Raw genomic sequence first — 16,054 nt, forward strand, 5'->3', positions numbered from 1 at the left:
TTTTTTTCAGAGCAGGATTTGGGTAGTGTGCAGTAAGACCTAGGACCTAGGACCAAACACTGAACAATGAGGAGAAAACAAAATATTGAGGAGCTGCTCATTAAGTGAGCAACCTCCATGCTGTGCATGGATTGAGACAGAGGTCCTATGGAAAAAATAATATGTGATCATATATAATTAAATACTTTATCATAATGTTATGCACAAGGGGGCCAGATTAGGGTTCCATAGGCAATCTTAATTCTGGCATTTCCTAACTTCTACTTGCCTGACTTTTCAAATCTTAATAATGTTCTATTAACTTTTGTGTGTGTGTGTAATATTCATAACATCATTTTCAGATACTTTTATAGGTCCAATGAATCTGACTACAGTATATTACTTACCGTACAGCCCCTAGAAGCTTTATATGGAGAATGCTGTTCAATGTAAATGATTGGCAAGTACTATATGGAAATAATACAGTTTGCAGCTGTGGGAGACTGCTCGTCTTATCAGCAAACCTGAACCAAAGGAACAAATCCTTTTTCTGCATGAAATTCACTTTACAAGTTTTGTTTTCTTGTTTTTATCTGAAATGGATGAAAGAAACATTTTGCTTCCAAATCTAGCTGCCCACTTGCCTGTCACCCCTTCCTTTTGTTATGTTCACCAGTTTTTCTATTCCTCCTGTGTCAGCCAAAGCTTTGGCATTTTCCATGTTTTTACTGGTGACCTCATGCAAAGCACAGCAGATTGCTGCTACAGTCTCATCAGACAATATGCTTGGGCCATTGCCTCCTGGAAGGCGATTCACCAGATCTCGCATAGCGTATTTACCTACAAAAATCCATAAACCAAGTTAGGAAATGCACTTTGCAATTTACATTTGAAACATAAGCACTCTGACAAGAAATATATGTCTAAAAGCAACAATGAGGAAAGTAGAATAAAAAATCAACACTAAGTGGAAAACTGAAATAATTCAGATTGCACACAGAGGCAAGAGACACTGTAATGTAATTTGCTAAATGAAAAATACATTGCATTTTTCTTCTGGATTAGGAAAAGACTGATAAAAAATATTATGGCCATGTGCCAATGTACACAGACATACACTGATCTGTGAGCTTATTTATTTTAGTTAAGGATGTTTAGCAGAGTTGTTTTATAGCAAGAGAGAAGCAATGTTACAAAAAGATTACTAAAGCATCTTTCAAACAACTTAAATTTTATAGAAATGTGTAAGACGTTACACTTGTGCATATTCCAGTCTTCTTTAGACAGGACTTGAATTGATAGGTGATTATTGCATGATCACATTTCATTGTTTCTGATTGTGATAGTTTAAAAAAAAGTTGAATAAAAGAATAAAAGGTTGAGAAAATGTTGGAACTTGCTATCACTTACCCTTTCCCCTAATTCAAGTCGTGCCTTAGTTGCTGACAGATACTATGATTATTCAAAACTCTTTATGCCTTTAGATGGACACAAACCACCACTTGACCAGAAAATAGCACAAATGAAACTGTTTAACAATGTTTATGTACACTATAGGATATCTGTTAACACATCCATATAGGAAGAGATGCAATAAAGAATTTGGCTAAATAAAGTGGGATAGAAGGCACAACTTGGCCTTAATACTGGATAGTTTAGAAATAGGAATTATTGATCAGAAGTGGAATTGCTACAGGAAAAATGACATTATTTCTCATCACTGGGAGAGGAGTGGGCTCATACTGAGATTTCCTTTTAGAGAGGTGTGCAGAAGCCTTTCTGTAGTTTTGGAGGTATTACCAGACATTCTGTTCACCTCATTTATCACCCATAAAAGATTAGATCTCAGCTCTTTCAGATTTCAATTACCAACTGACAAACAGGAATAATCACTTTGCAAACAAAGGAAATTAACTAAAGCTAAAGTAAATATTATTTTTATTGAAGACATATATTTATATATAATGGTGAATAATGGGATAAATTGTACATACAGGTATTAACTTTGTGTTTGCATAATGTCAGGGGAGAAATTCTGATCCTTAACCACAAAAGAAATGCTACTGAAAGTAACTTCTTTTTAAGCATACTAGAAAACTGCAATATTTTTTAAAACCAGACAACCTGGGATATATTGATACTGTGACTCCACCTGCCTTTGAGGGAGCTAACCAAAAGGTGAAGTGGTGGCACCTTTGGTGTAGTACCTGCTAGGGTGTGGAATTCAATCTACCTTGACATTTGCTAGAGTGTTTATATCTCCACATTTAAAATCAAACAGATTTTTCCTCAAGGCTTTTATTTAAAAAAAAACAACAACACCTATATATAACTTTATTATTTCCATAATTAGACACTTTCTCCTCTTTCCTTGGTTGGATCTTTCATCTGTTTATCTTATCTATCTACTTTTTGGAAGATTTTGATTATTATATTGTTTGTAGATATGTGCAAAACATTAGGTACACACATTTTCCAACTACAACAGGTCTATTTTAAAGTGAAACTTAATTAATTTTTGCAAATATGTTTTTCAAAGCAAAAACATGCCAAACCTCATTTTTGTTAAATATTTCTTCACATACAAATTTAGGAAATGCAGAGTTACGTAAGACAAAGTTGGCAAAAGTATATTGCAAAATTCCAGAAACAAAAATTGTAACCCTCTCAGTATTTCTAATGTTATTTTGATTTTATTTATTTAGATTGGAAAAAAAATCAAACTCTGGGGTCTACATACAAGACTTAAAATTCCCAGAATAATTATATTAGTCCAGTTAAATTTGGGTATGTCTATTTTGCAAAAAAGATCCATGGCAGCGAGTCTCAGAGCCCAGGTCATCTGATTCGGGCTTGTGCTATGGGGCCAAAAATAGCAGACTAGATGTTTAGGCTTGAGCCTGAACTCAGACGTGGCAAGAAAGGCGGGTCTCAGAGCCCCGGCTCCAGTCCAAGTCTGTGAATCTACATTGCTGCTTTTAGCCCATTGTGTGAGCCACATAAGCCTCAGTCAATTGACCTGAACTCTGAGACTTGGGCCAGAGGTCTTTTTTTAGAGTATAGATGTACCCTCCATTGCCACTAACCCCACTATCATAGTCAAAACTACACAAAAACAATCACCATATACCAATCAATAATTCCATCCCCTTCTCAAATTTCTGTGGAAAACTAGATCGGTTTTGCAGCATGTCTGGAGGCTTAACAAAGGAAAAATACTATGCCAGTATCTCTCTTTCATACATTTAGAGAGGTCCAGCCGGGTATTATCAGGATGCTGCAGACACTGTAGCACCCATCTTTTTACTGCCTTCTTGTTCGCCTCATAGAAATTGAGAAAGAGAGGGGAAAAAATAGAACCCTGCCTTACCTCCAGTCTCAGGGTGCATAAATGATAGCCCACAATCACCTGCTGGTGCTCCAATGTAAAAAGGAGTAAAAACACTTAAAAGGGGCTCTCATCTACTCCTGCCAAAACTTAGAGCCTGTTAATGCCTTATGATCAGCTGTATAGTATGATCAACTATATTTGACTGAAGACAATGTATAGGTCTAATAAAATCAACACAAACTCTATTTGTTCATCAACAGAAGATCACTGACCAATGCAGCTATTGTAGTTTCCATCCCATGCCTGGATATACATAGACCCCTAGACTGATCTATGAATCTGAAGACTGTTAATATTACCAAAGCTGCGTCACCAACATCTTTCTCAATAATCTTTACCTAAATCACAAAGCAGTGAGTATTGATCTATAGTTGGCAAGATCATTTTTATGATCACAAAATTATTGCACATCACCCAGACTACTCAGGATGGAGAAGCTTTATAAATAAAATTATTATAAAACTGTACTTGCAGTAGCATTTACATTTCTGAGCATGAACTGTACCTTTAATTTGTACAAGGAACACTGGCCTAATTACCACACTAGTCTAAAAACAAAGCCAGAAAGACATTTTTTCCTGTTCAAAAATTAAGATTTTCTGCATCATGACAAATGTTGATAGAGTTAATTTAGACTAGAACAGTCAAGGGTGAGGCATTGCAGCATATGCTGTTCCACTTCCCGTGATTGGTATTGCAAGGTTTCATATCTAGGGCAGGATAAGTGCTTATATTTCAGCGGAAAAGTATATAAGAACAGAAAGGCACAGGTTGGAGGTGAAGAGAGTTCATCATTAGTTTAGAAAAGGGAAATAATTAATGAATTATCTCTAGAAGAACAGCCCTGTCAATTACATATATATGTATACTTAGACTTGGAGCTGGTTTCTGGTGGAAACACTTATTATGGCAGGAGAAACAAAACAAAACAAATCTGATATTGTCAGAATAAAGCATTTATTTGTGCATTGAGACCTGTTAAATCCCTTTATGATACAGGACCCAGTAGCCCTTTGAGAAGGTTACTAGTTAGCGTCAAGAAAGGGGAGTGGTATTTCTCATCATGTTTTACAATGAAACTTCTTGTATGATTCAGTTTGAATTCAAGCAACTTCTTTTTGCTGTAAGGGGACTGGCTGCACAGGTTGACTAAAGACAAACAAATAAGACAATATTGCTCCAAAAAGCTATTTCTGCCAAGAAGATTAAAATGTATGTGACTCTAATGATGTGATATGATTGATACACAACTAGCTCACATGGTGTATTCTCATCCTAAAATAAGTTTTCTTCAAGCACTGAAGGAAGGATTGCGTTGTGCTGCTATCCCTGCATACTTAAGTATAGTTACATATACTTACCAATAAGCTCCTTATTGCGAACATCTAAAGCCATATTCCTTAAGGCAGTTGCCACAGAAGAAACAACTCTATCATTATCCATTCTCAGAAGTTCCACAAGGATTGGAAGCCCTTTTTCTTTTCTGACAGCAGCTCGAATATATGCTGCAAACTATTACACAAAACTCAATTACTTACACACCTACCATATTAAAACAGCACCAATATTATCTTTTACTGTATTACAATTCATACATGTTTTAGTGGGAAAGTTCCAAAGGCAGACACAAGAAGTGGGTGCCCAGTTCCCATTACTTGGCGCTGGGAGTTAGGCCTCTGTGCCACTGAAATTGTTCTCCTTGTAGAAGAATGTTTAAATATATGAATTAATAAAAGAAATCTACTGACAAAGGAGGTTAAATCTATTAGAGAGGGAATAGTATTTCAGGAAAAAGATTGATTAAAAATGTCAGTCACAAAAGCTTGAAAATCCCAAATGATATCTGTCAGCTATTTTTGTATAGCAAAGAAAGCAATGAATATTTTTATTTCTATGATAAATACATAAAAGTGATTAAAAAGAGATATCATGTGGTGCCTTTGCAATGCACCATACATGAGGCCAGAAGCAGGAGTGCACAGTTGGAATATAGCAGCAAATAATAAAAATTATGCCCTGCTCTTGTTAATAACCAATTAGGTATCAACTACCATCATTTACTGTAATACCCATGTTCTGATACTTGGGAAGAGGTGGTACTTGCATCTATTATTTTGTACATTTTTTTAGTTGGCTTTGGTCTTTTTGGCAGTCATTTTCCACCACAATTCAGTGTTCAAAGTTTTTTTTTGGCACACGTATTCAATGGGAAAAACCTACAAGTTTTCATTTTTTTTTCTAAATAGTGGTAACTGATTTTAATGCCATTCCCAATAGCCACCCATTTTCTGCTGCTAGCTCTTCATTGCCTTTCCCTGTGAAAGTGAAAAGGAGTGGAATGGAGAGGACTGTAAGGAAATTGAGACCAAGAGAAGTGTATAAAGTTTTCTCTTTCTCACCTTTACCAATGTTTTTCCCCTCACAGACTTTATTTGTAAATTTATTTAAAAATGAAAACCAGAAGAACTTTATATTATGACAACTATGAATACTATTAATGAAATAATGGCTGTGGTACAGTTGGAGATTTAAGCCAACGCCCAGCAATCTTGAGCTCCTGAATGCCAGACCCAGGTCTGCCATTAACACCATAAGTGGTTTTCGACAAATTGTTTAACCTCTCTCCCTCGGATTATACTTCTGTAAAACGACAATAGTATTTGCTTATCTATTTCATAAAACAGTTGTGATTATTAGACTATTGTGTAAGTGTTTAACATAAAGGGCTACAAAAATACAAAATATCGAACTGTATGTTGTTGTTTCTCTAGACAAAAGAATACCAAGAATAAATAGGATATGAAAATAATTAATAATAAGATAATAAAAAATAATAAGAATGGAATCTCCCTAAATTAATCTTAATTCCAAGTATGTGTGCCCACATCACAAAGACATCTTGAAATTTGGCACGTTTGGTTCTGTGTTCAGACAGGCCTCGGATAGGAATTACGGAACTGCCGGGGTGTCTGAATGCACTGTGCTTGACTCTAGCTTATGCTTTGACATTTCCTTTGCTTTGCTAAACGGAGGGCAGGCAAGTCTTAAGGAAGTGATGCATTTGGCGCAGGATACTGAGGATCCTCCATTTCCATTGACTTCAATGTGAGTTTAGGAAAATACCCACCTCAGAGGAGCCACTGAGCATATCTCAGGACTTTGGGTTTCATGGAGAAACACAGGAGGGGTGCACTGTAGGACCACTAATAACACTGATTAATGGAGAACCACCATATGCACTTTAGGAAATGGCATATTCTACCCTGCTCAGATGTCATGACGTTGTTAAAGGGGAACACTTAGTTGAAGTACAAGTGTAGTAGAAGAGGTGGAAATTCACTTGCCACAGGATTATGGGATGGGTTTAATACAATACCTTCCAGTTGCCTGCAGAAAGATTCTGGAGAGATCCTGCAGAGCCCTCTAAAGTAGCTGGGTTGGAGCTTTCTGCTAGAAGTGTTAGATAGGGTTTTACTACAGATGGGTGCCACAGCATTTCCACACCCTTAGGAGACTTTGAAAATCCTGGTATAGGGCCAACTCCATCCCACTGAGAAAGAAAAACACATTAGCTGTAAGTATATAGGTTTAAGCAAAATTGAAATCAAATGTTTATATCATAATTTTAAAAAGTGGATATAGTCACCATATTACTGGGTATGGTCAGTTTTCTCCTGGACACAGTATTTTACTATTGGAAAAACAATACTTGATGTTTTTATAATAGAAGAAAAATACAAACCTGATCTTCTGGTGAAGTTCGTTTTTTCTTCTTCTTTTTTTTCCCCCAGCAGCTTGGCTCTGAATCTTTGCTGGGTGATTCTTTCCCTAACAAGTCATCCAATTCATTTATACCCAGCAGACGTGCCTGAGGTACCTCCAATTCTAGGCGATAGGACAAGTTTCTCAGTGTGCACACACAGTTTTCCACTGTCTGGAACCCAAAGTATGGAGATATCCTGTAATTAATATACTTTCACAAATGGTGAAACAGCATATAAAACAAATCAAGTACAGGTGAAAATATTTTTGGAGCATAGGATTGGGGAACAAGAACTCCCAAATTCCAATTGTCAGTCTCACAATGACTCTCTCTATGGCTCTGGGTAAATTATAGTCTCTCTGCTTGTTTTCTCAACTATAAAACTGGAGATAATAGGGGTCTACCTCACAGGAGTGGTATGAGGATTAATTAAGCATTTATTAAAAAGAGTTTTGAAGATAAAAAGCATGGTAAGTGCAAATTATTATTCCCCCTCCCCCCCAAAGAATGGGTGCTTCATCGTGAGAATTAAACACACAGAATAAATAAATTTGTGTTCCACAACAGAATTTGATTTTGTGCATAAATAAATGTAGGGGTGGAAAAGGTTTTGTAAAAATAAGTAGAGCTCAAGAGTTTTGTGGCTGACTTGCACTATCCAAAACAAAAACGGCACATCAGACAACTAGTCTGATACCTAGAAATTACTTAGTTAAAATAAGCACACACCTTGCTGTCATAATCTGATGTGTTCACACATGTATGGATCACATATAGCAAAGAATCAACCAGCCCTTCACAAGACCTCATCTGCTTCCTTGCCTCTTCTCCTGCAGAGCTTAGATTCCTAAAGTGTTAAAATGCAGTAAGAATATCAATCAATATACTGTATATTTATGTATGGTATTCAGAGTCATACATATATACAAGTAATGGTCTAATCAAATCATTTGCAGAAGGAAAGTCTTTTTATACAGTCGGTTGATAATATAATTTTTTTTAAAGTAGTCTCATGTACTGCACATGGCCCCTGAATTCCCTGTCATTTTTTGTGGTTTTATGTTTTCCTATTTTTAAAAGTGCTTTTTTTTCTTACTGCTGTTTGAAACACCCACTTAAACAAGAGAGGAAACAGTGAAACTGACTATACATAAAGTGTCAAATGCAGAAGGTAAATGGATTAAAAAAAATAGAAAAAACACATTTGTCTCTAATTGCTTTCATTTATAGTAATCTCAGATATTACTTGTAACAATAGCAGGTAAAAAAAGTTCATTCAATAGAACAATTTTTAATTGATAGTGTCCATTTAATTTATATACATTGTTTGCTGTCAGTAATGTTTAAAAATTCAATCTAACAAAGCACTCCTAGTTTTCTTACTTAGGTTTTTCATTAAAAATAAATGCCTCTAAAATTTATTTTTCATCAAAATTAAGTTTTAGATTTTATATAATCTTATTAGTGATGTGAACTGTATCACATGATTTTTGTAGAGATGGCTTTACTCAAGTTAATTCAAGGTTTGAAAGAATAAGTTTCATAGACAGTACCTTCAAGTATCAAGACAGTGGTGATTAATATGGAAAAGATTAGCTATGAGCACAAAAACAGTAGAAGCTTAATCCTTACCAAGTAGCAGCATTAATACATTCATAAAATATTACCTCTGAGCTCCTAAATTTATGCTCTTTTCCTACTAATTGGCATGCGAGGAAGAACTAAAAGCGTTAAAAAGGATGTAACAACTATATTATTTAAGAAATTGCCATTTAAAAGGAATTTGAATACATTGTTGTATAACTTGATTACTGTGTTAACAGAGATCTTGAATAGGGTGATTTACCTCAGGCATCCTGTAGTATTGCGCAGAACTAGAGAAGTCTGGAATTTAATTTTATGATCATCGTCAAAGGAAGAATTATTCCATCCAGAATGTGGAACTATCACAGTGTTAGTTAGTGTTGATAGAGCATCTCGAATGATTGTCATCTTTACTGCATCACATGAGGACAAGTTCCAGAGAACTCCTAAAAAGGGAATTCCATTGTACGATTTAATGTCAGAAGATAACTGGTAACTTTGATTACAGTGAACAAATATAAACCAATAGTAACCACATAATATCTATCTCCTTAAACAAAGGGGAAAATTAATTTACCTATATACAACCAAAAGAAATATAGTGGATTAATTCTGTAATGCAACCTTTATTCTCCACATATGACCAACAGGTGGTCTGCAAAGTTGCCCTTAAAAGATTTATTTTACAGGTTGGGGAGACAAAGTGGTTCCTAAACTGTGGGATATGTTTTCTTCAACATTCCTCAGTCTGGTTGATCCATCAGGGAGCATACCTGTAATTTCAGATCAGCAGTGTACAAATTAAACTTCCTGATGGAACAGACAGAACATGTGATTATTATCACAATGGACCTAATGTTGGGTAAGCTGGTGGGTCCCTGGGGTGGGTGGGGGGGGGATGAGCGCGAGAGAGCAGGTGCACAAGTGAATGTAATATACTTCTCACATCAAGGAAAAAAAGAACCTTAGAGAAACTCCCTTTATTGATTTGATGGGGTACAAAAGAAAGATTCACTGAGGAGGACACAGCCCTGTTTGTGTTACCTGTCAGGAGAGGGAAAATTCCCCATCACATTCTAGAAGCCAGGAGGAAGATTCTCCTGTGCTTCTCTAGTAACAATACAGAGATACCCAGAACCCCAACTTAGTTGCCAAATATTCCTACATGCTCCCCGGAGATAAATACCACAATCCTGACACTTGTACCTCCAACTGCTAAACCCTTACACATCTCAACAACCAACCAAACTAGCAACTCCTCTCAGACAAAAATCTTCCCAGCACTCCCCACAAAATTACAAGCACCAACTCACAGTTCTTCAATTTGAGAGAAAAAGAGAGAGAGAGAGAGAGAGAGAAGCAGAGAAAATGCTGTAAAGTTGGCAGAGGATGAGAAAGAACAGTGGTGGCCAACTGTGTGGAAAATTAACTTAATACTAGGGTTCTAAGTCAAGTGGCATGCTGCATATATTCACTACTCTTCAGATGCCATCTTGCGTGCAGAATCTAAGTTTTCAATTTTTAAAAAGTGAATCTGAGAAGTAAACTGATCTCAGCTCACCGTAAGATGTTAACTCTGAAACTCAGTGATGATAACTTAAATGTCAACATTAACTATTTCACTACTGACCAGAGCATGTAAGAAAAGAGAAAATCACATTACAAAGGTCTGTACAATTTACTGTGAATGACATCTCATTTTGGAGTCATGAATGAATACTGCTTAGGAGATACTACCACTTTTCTTTTTTGCTACAGTCATGAAAGAACTAAGCCCAAAGAGCCCAGCAGACTCCATGGGTGTATCTGAACCCAACGGGAGAAGCCAAGCCCCAGGAGTTCAGCAGAGCATACATGATGTAATTTTGATCATCTTCACAATACACTGTGAGTGGTGTCTCATTTTGTGTCTCAAATACATGGACCTTTGAAGAATATCATTTCTCCACCTGCTCTGATATCCCGTATTTGACTCCTGGCTAATACTTGCATTTTGTATGGTAGGTAAATATGTATGCAAGTTAGGTGCTCCTCTGCTTTTAGCAACATGCCAATACAACCTTTACTATTTCAAAAGCTGACTGTCACTACTCAGGGTTAAATTTAAATAATCATAGACACAGGAGTAAATCCACTTATTCCTGTTCATAAAGACAAACACTTGGAATCAGATTTGCCAAATTCCATTCAGTATAAAAATAATTTACAGTAGAAGTTTTAAAATTGTATTTAAGCTTAGGTCATGTGTATTTGTTTTAGAACACAATTTACAGCCAACATTATTTAAGATGCAATGTTCTGGTCAACTCCACTTCATCTGAGATGACTTACTGATTGGGACAGAAGTCTTACGTTGCTTTAATTTCTGCTATTTGAAAAGAAATGGTCAGTCTGTACTCAAACAAATGAAAAACTTTTTTGGGGGTTAGACTCTATACAAAAGACATGCAGTTAGCAACTTTATCATCAGGAAGAATGCTCCAAAAGTTGCATATCTAGTACCAAACTTTACCATAGAAAACAAAGAATCAAAACATAATAGATACAATTTAACAAACAATTTCCTGGCATCAAAGAGAACTGGAAAGAAACCAGTGATTTATTCCTTCCCCTCTTTAGCAAGGTTATATGTAGCTGAAATAATATTCTGCTGTACTAAGCACTTTGTTGGTGCTGCTGTAGTGGTTACACTCTACCAGCACTATATGAAAAATAATCATAAGAAAAAGCATTAGGAAGAGGCTGATCAATTCTACTTATCCCTTTGCAGTGAAAAAAATTCTGGGGACAGCTAATGAAATTAATAATATCTGTGCACTCACTACCTCATTTAAAAAGTAATAAACCACATCCCCTCCATCTTCACTGAAGGGGTGACACTTGATGGGTCATGAAAAATGCTATTAAGAAAATAGTAAACAGAAAAGACATCCACCCTAAGGGACAACAAGACAGATGAGAAGGCAGAGAATACAAGAGTGATATCCTTTCATAATAGCAATACAACAAACAAGATAAAGTACATGCTGTTAGATTCTAATATGGCACAGACCCTTTTAATAGCAACAGCAATTACTTTAAATCATTTCAAGACAAAAGTTTTAAGAAAGAAGGAGAGTAAAGTTTGTTCTTGTTACCAATACTATTTTGCACTTTTCTAATTCCTTTCACTGTCAAAGTTTTACAGCTATTATAATCCTTACAGTACCCTCTTGAAAGAGGCAAGAATTACCAACCCCAGTTTTCAAGGAGTAAAGGTGGTGAGGGACTCATACAGGGCAATTCAGGTTAAAATTTTCAAAAGTGGTTTCTGATTTTGGGTGACCAATTTGAGACCCCATGCACTTGATTTTCAGGAATGCTGAGATCCATAACTCCAGCTGAATGCTGCTGGCCACCCAAAAATTGAGAGGCAAAATTTTTTTGAAGCTTTTAAATTAAGCGTCTTTCCCAAGGCTGCAGAGCAATTCAGTGCAGCAGGAGCAGAGTAGAAATAAATTACTAGCCCTGTTTTCAAATCATTAGATTATATTCCTCCTCCTCATGAGTAAAGTAAATTAGGGTGACAGGCATGCTACAGTAGAGAACAAAAAGGTTTAGAAACAAACAACTTTAGCCTAAACTTTCTCCCCAAACTTGGCAGTTCCCAGGGTTTGCCCTTGAGGACCTTTGCTGTCACAGCTTTTGTTGGCGCTAACAAGATCCACCTATTATGTGTGTCAACAGAAATTATTTTAGTTTTTATTCCTATCCAGGGTCCGATAGCTTGCCACCCTGCTACAGACATATAGTTTATAAAAAACTAAACCAAATCTGAAACCAAATCTAAGGAACGACAAATTTATACACACACATTTGCGATCAGTTGGACTGATATAGTTTAGTAAATAATTTAAGCAGTATTTAGTCCACTGCATTTCTATCATAATTTTTTCTCCCACCAGGAAACACAGCTTGAAAATTCATCTAACTTCTCAGTTAGTATTCATCCTTCACTGGATGTATTTTTAATTTACTTTTCATGTATCGTATTTCACTACTTATAGAGCAGAATAGCAGTGTACAAACCTCCAGAGAAAGTTATTAAACGGCATTTCCTCAATAGACCATTACAACTACTATTATAAATGACATGATTAATTTTTCAGTTTGACCAAACCCTTAAAACATTGTTAATTCTCCCTTCATTATTCAAACATTTCTGGCCACAGAGAAATGTGACAGAGCAAAACCTTCAGGCATGCAGCAAAGCCCATCTTTTTCAAGGCAGTTGAGTTGGGGTGAGTGAAGGCAGATATATTTATGAGCAGTCCTCTGTTTTATGTTGTGATTTTCAATTATGAGATACCCAGTTGGGGCACTGGATGCATTCGTACACTGGCTTCCCGTTGAACAATTGAGATTTTTCGAAAGCTTCTAATTCAGCATCTTTGAGTGGATTTTCACAGGAATGGCAAAAGGCAGATCCCTGAAACAAAAGCCAAACCCTCTGCCAAATTTAAGGTTCCTGCTCCAAAACACGGTAGTGCTAGAACTTCTCAAAAAAACAAACAAAAAACAAAAAAAAAAAGGTTGCCAGCATTTTTTAACACGAGAAAAACTTGTTTCTCTACCCTTGTTCTCGGAAATGGCTGAACAGTTTTGGCTGAAATTAAGCGTGAGGCAGACACCCCAGCATGGGAAATTTCAGCCAAAATGGTTAAAATTTGACTAAGCAACTGAAAATAGGATCTTATAATTGGATGTACTGGGTAACCTCATAATAGATATTTCTACCAGTCTCACCTATGATGCACACATTAAGTTAATATCCATGTGAAACTGCAGACTAAGACAACAAATTGTACTTATGTACCTTGGACGGCCTTACCTGAACTCTGCATGAATCCCTCTCCATCACTCGGTCTAAAGTTGTATCTACATGTAGGGTGGCATGTAGAGTAGAGAGAGTGCACGGGTAGAAATATCAGTGTAGATGGTGAGGCACGTCTTAGGTGAGTGGAGTATCCTATATGCCCGAATCCTAGGGTATGTACCGTACACGGCTCTCTACACGACCAAGCAGTGCCTTCCATGTCTACACTACTAATTTTTAGCAGTGCAGAATCCCACTGCCTCTCCGCTGCTGGTGCTTTTCTTCACCACAGGGAAAGGCTCTGAGAAGGGGTAGGCAGCAGGAAAAAACTCTGGAGTGGGGAGCTGCTGGCACCTTTTTCCACTGCCTCCCCCACTAAAGCCTTTCACTGCAGGATGTAGCTTCCTGTGTAATGCTTGTACTCTACATGCTACCACATGTGTAGACATAGCTTAATATTAAAAAACATACGTTCCCCTAAATGTGGAATTTCACCCCCAAAATTTCACTGCTCTGAAATGCTGGCTGGGCAACATTCACTTCTGCAGTGGTGACAAGATCAAAGTCCAATATCTCTATAATGGTTATTGGGTTAGCTGGATCTGTGTCCCTTTTGAAAGCTTAGGACTTGTCTACACTTAAAAGGCTGCAGCTGCGGTGCTGTAGCTCTTTGGTATAGACACCTACACCGATGGGAGGCTTTCCCCTGTTGGTGTAGGTAATCCACCTCCCCAAGAGGCAGAAGAATTCTTTTGTTGACCTAGCGCTGGTTTACACTAGGGGTTAGGTCAGTATAGCTACATCTCTTGGGTGTGGATTTTTCACATCCCTGAGAGACATAGCTATACCAAAGTAAATTCTTAGGGTAGACCAGGCCTTAGTCATCCCTCTTCCAGTGGTATAAAGCTTTCATCTCTAACTCTTTAGAGTTACAAGATGTTGAAGGGTGTGGGGGCTGCTCTGAATTAATCTATAAATACTGTATGTTTGATATGATTTTCTAAGGCCTGGTCTTCACTGATAAAAATGATGGGTTTTTTTTAATCTCTAGGTAACTAACATGCATGATCTAGGCTGAGGTAAAAACACACTGACCAGACACTTGAGTTTTACTGCAAGGTAAACATACATATGCTCCCTTCCAGGGTTGACCTCACAAAGATTAACTTGCAGTAAAACTATGTTCCAGTTGGGAGAAGAAATTGATGATTGAGCCTGGTATTTTCTTCTATGTGGTTTTGTTTATTTACAAGGAATGTACAAAGTCCTGCTGCTCCAAATGCAGGAGGAACCAGAAACAAAAGGAGTAGTTTCTTAGTTTACAAGCCCAAGCTTCTTTCAGCCAGCAATCCCCACCCAGACCCTTTCTCTAGGTATCTCTCAGGACCACATTTGGCCTATAGGTTGCTGTTTGGCTTTCTTGCTCTGCCTTTGAGTCTCTCAACTCACTTCTCAACTGTCAGTGCAACTGTCATTCTGGTGTCCCTGTGCTGGAGGGCAAGGGCAACCTTGGCAAACAGATCCCGGAATATGGCCTTTCACATCCAAAAGTTCTGCAGCCACTGTTTATTGTCCCAAACCTGCATTACAATGTGATCCCATCAGTCATGGGCCCAGAAGAGACTCCCCAGCATCTGAAACTGCTCCATGAATGCCACAGATAACCTTGAATTGTTTTTCACTGTGTCCCTTAGCACCCTGTGTTGGAAGAAATCATTTCCCCACATTGTGTGGTTTTACCTGTAGGTCTGCAAATATAGGAGGATTGTGCATCCTGTATTTGCAACTTTCATGAGAATAATGCAGAGGTCTGCAGGCTCCATGCTTCTGTCAGATGGTGGACAGCAAAAAGTGCCACGAGGATTTATGGGATTTTTTAAAAAGGCACAAAAATTATGGATGGCATTATGGGATGGAGAAAGTTGCATGCTGGGAACTTGACCCCTAGCTTCAAGAGACCCCACGGCAAGTCATTTCTATCCCACAACACATTGCAAAAATTTCCCAAAAGGCACTACGATGGACACCACTGGCACACCTACCTGTGGTGCACTGCCCTTTACACTGAGAGTAGAAAAGTGCAGCTGATCCTGTTCACCTACCTATTTAAGTAGCTAAACCCCAGCTGCTAGGGTGTAAATACTTCCCTGCTACTCCCAGTCTTTCCCTGTCTCTCTGGGATTCTGAAGAGAGGGGCACTATTGGGAGGAAGGAAAGAGGTGCTATGACAGTGGGAGAGTCCAAGTGGAGAGGCAGGGAAAGCTCATGGTGTGGGGATGAGGCCATAGAAATGAAGCCAGAGGACTCCCCATGTCACAGTGTGGCTAGGTCTTGGATTACCTCAATCTGGCCCTGGGCTGTTGGAGTAAGGAGTCAGTCTCCTCCTGCCTTGTCCATATTTGAGCTACTGAAGTACTGTGGGAGGTATGCCTTCAGTTTGTGGAGTCTGAACTGTTCTTGAAGTCAGAAGAGGAGTAGGGGG

The 16,054-nt window shown here is 37.7% G+C and overlaps 1 protein-coding gene across 6 annotated transcripts in view; it reads right to left on the reverse strand.

Annotated features, from left to right (window-relative positions):
• PKP4 (plakophilin 4) overlaps nt 1-16,054 on the reverse strand; it is a 214,697-nt gene that overhangs the window by 14,598 nt on the left and 184,045 nt on the right. For all 6 annotated transcript variants that reach the window (XM_054043462.1, XM_054043463.1, XM_054043461.1 and 3 more), the window contains 6 exons: nt 8,980-9,163; nt 7,863-7,980; nt 7,113-7,304; nt 6,747-6,920; nt 4,732-4,882; nt 624-819 (listed from right to left, as the gene is read on the reverse strand). In XM_054043462.1, coding sequence (XP_053899437.1) covers nt 624-819; nt 4,732-4,882; nt 6,747-6,920; nt 7,113-7,304; nt 7,863-7,980; nt 8,980-9,163 — 1,015 coding nt within the window. The remainder of the gene's footprint in view (nt 1-623; nt 820-4,731; nt 4,883-6,746; nt 6,921-7,112; nt 7,305-7,862; nt 7,981-8,979; nt 9,164-16,054) is intronic.

This window comes from Malaclemys terrapin, chromosome 11 (genome assembly GCF_027887155.1).
Source record: "Malaclemys terrapin pileata isolate rMalTer1 chromosome 11, rMalTer1.hap1, whole genome shotgun sequence".
NCBI lineage: Eukaryota > Metazoa > Chordata > Testudines > Emydidae > Malaclemys > Malaclemys terrapin.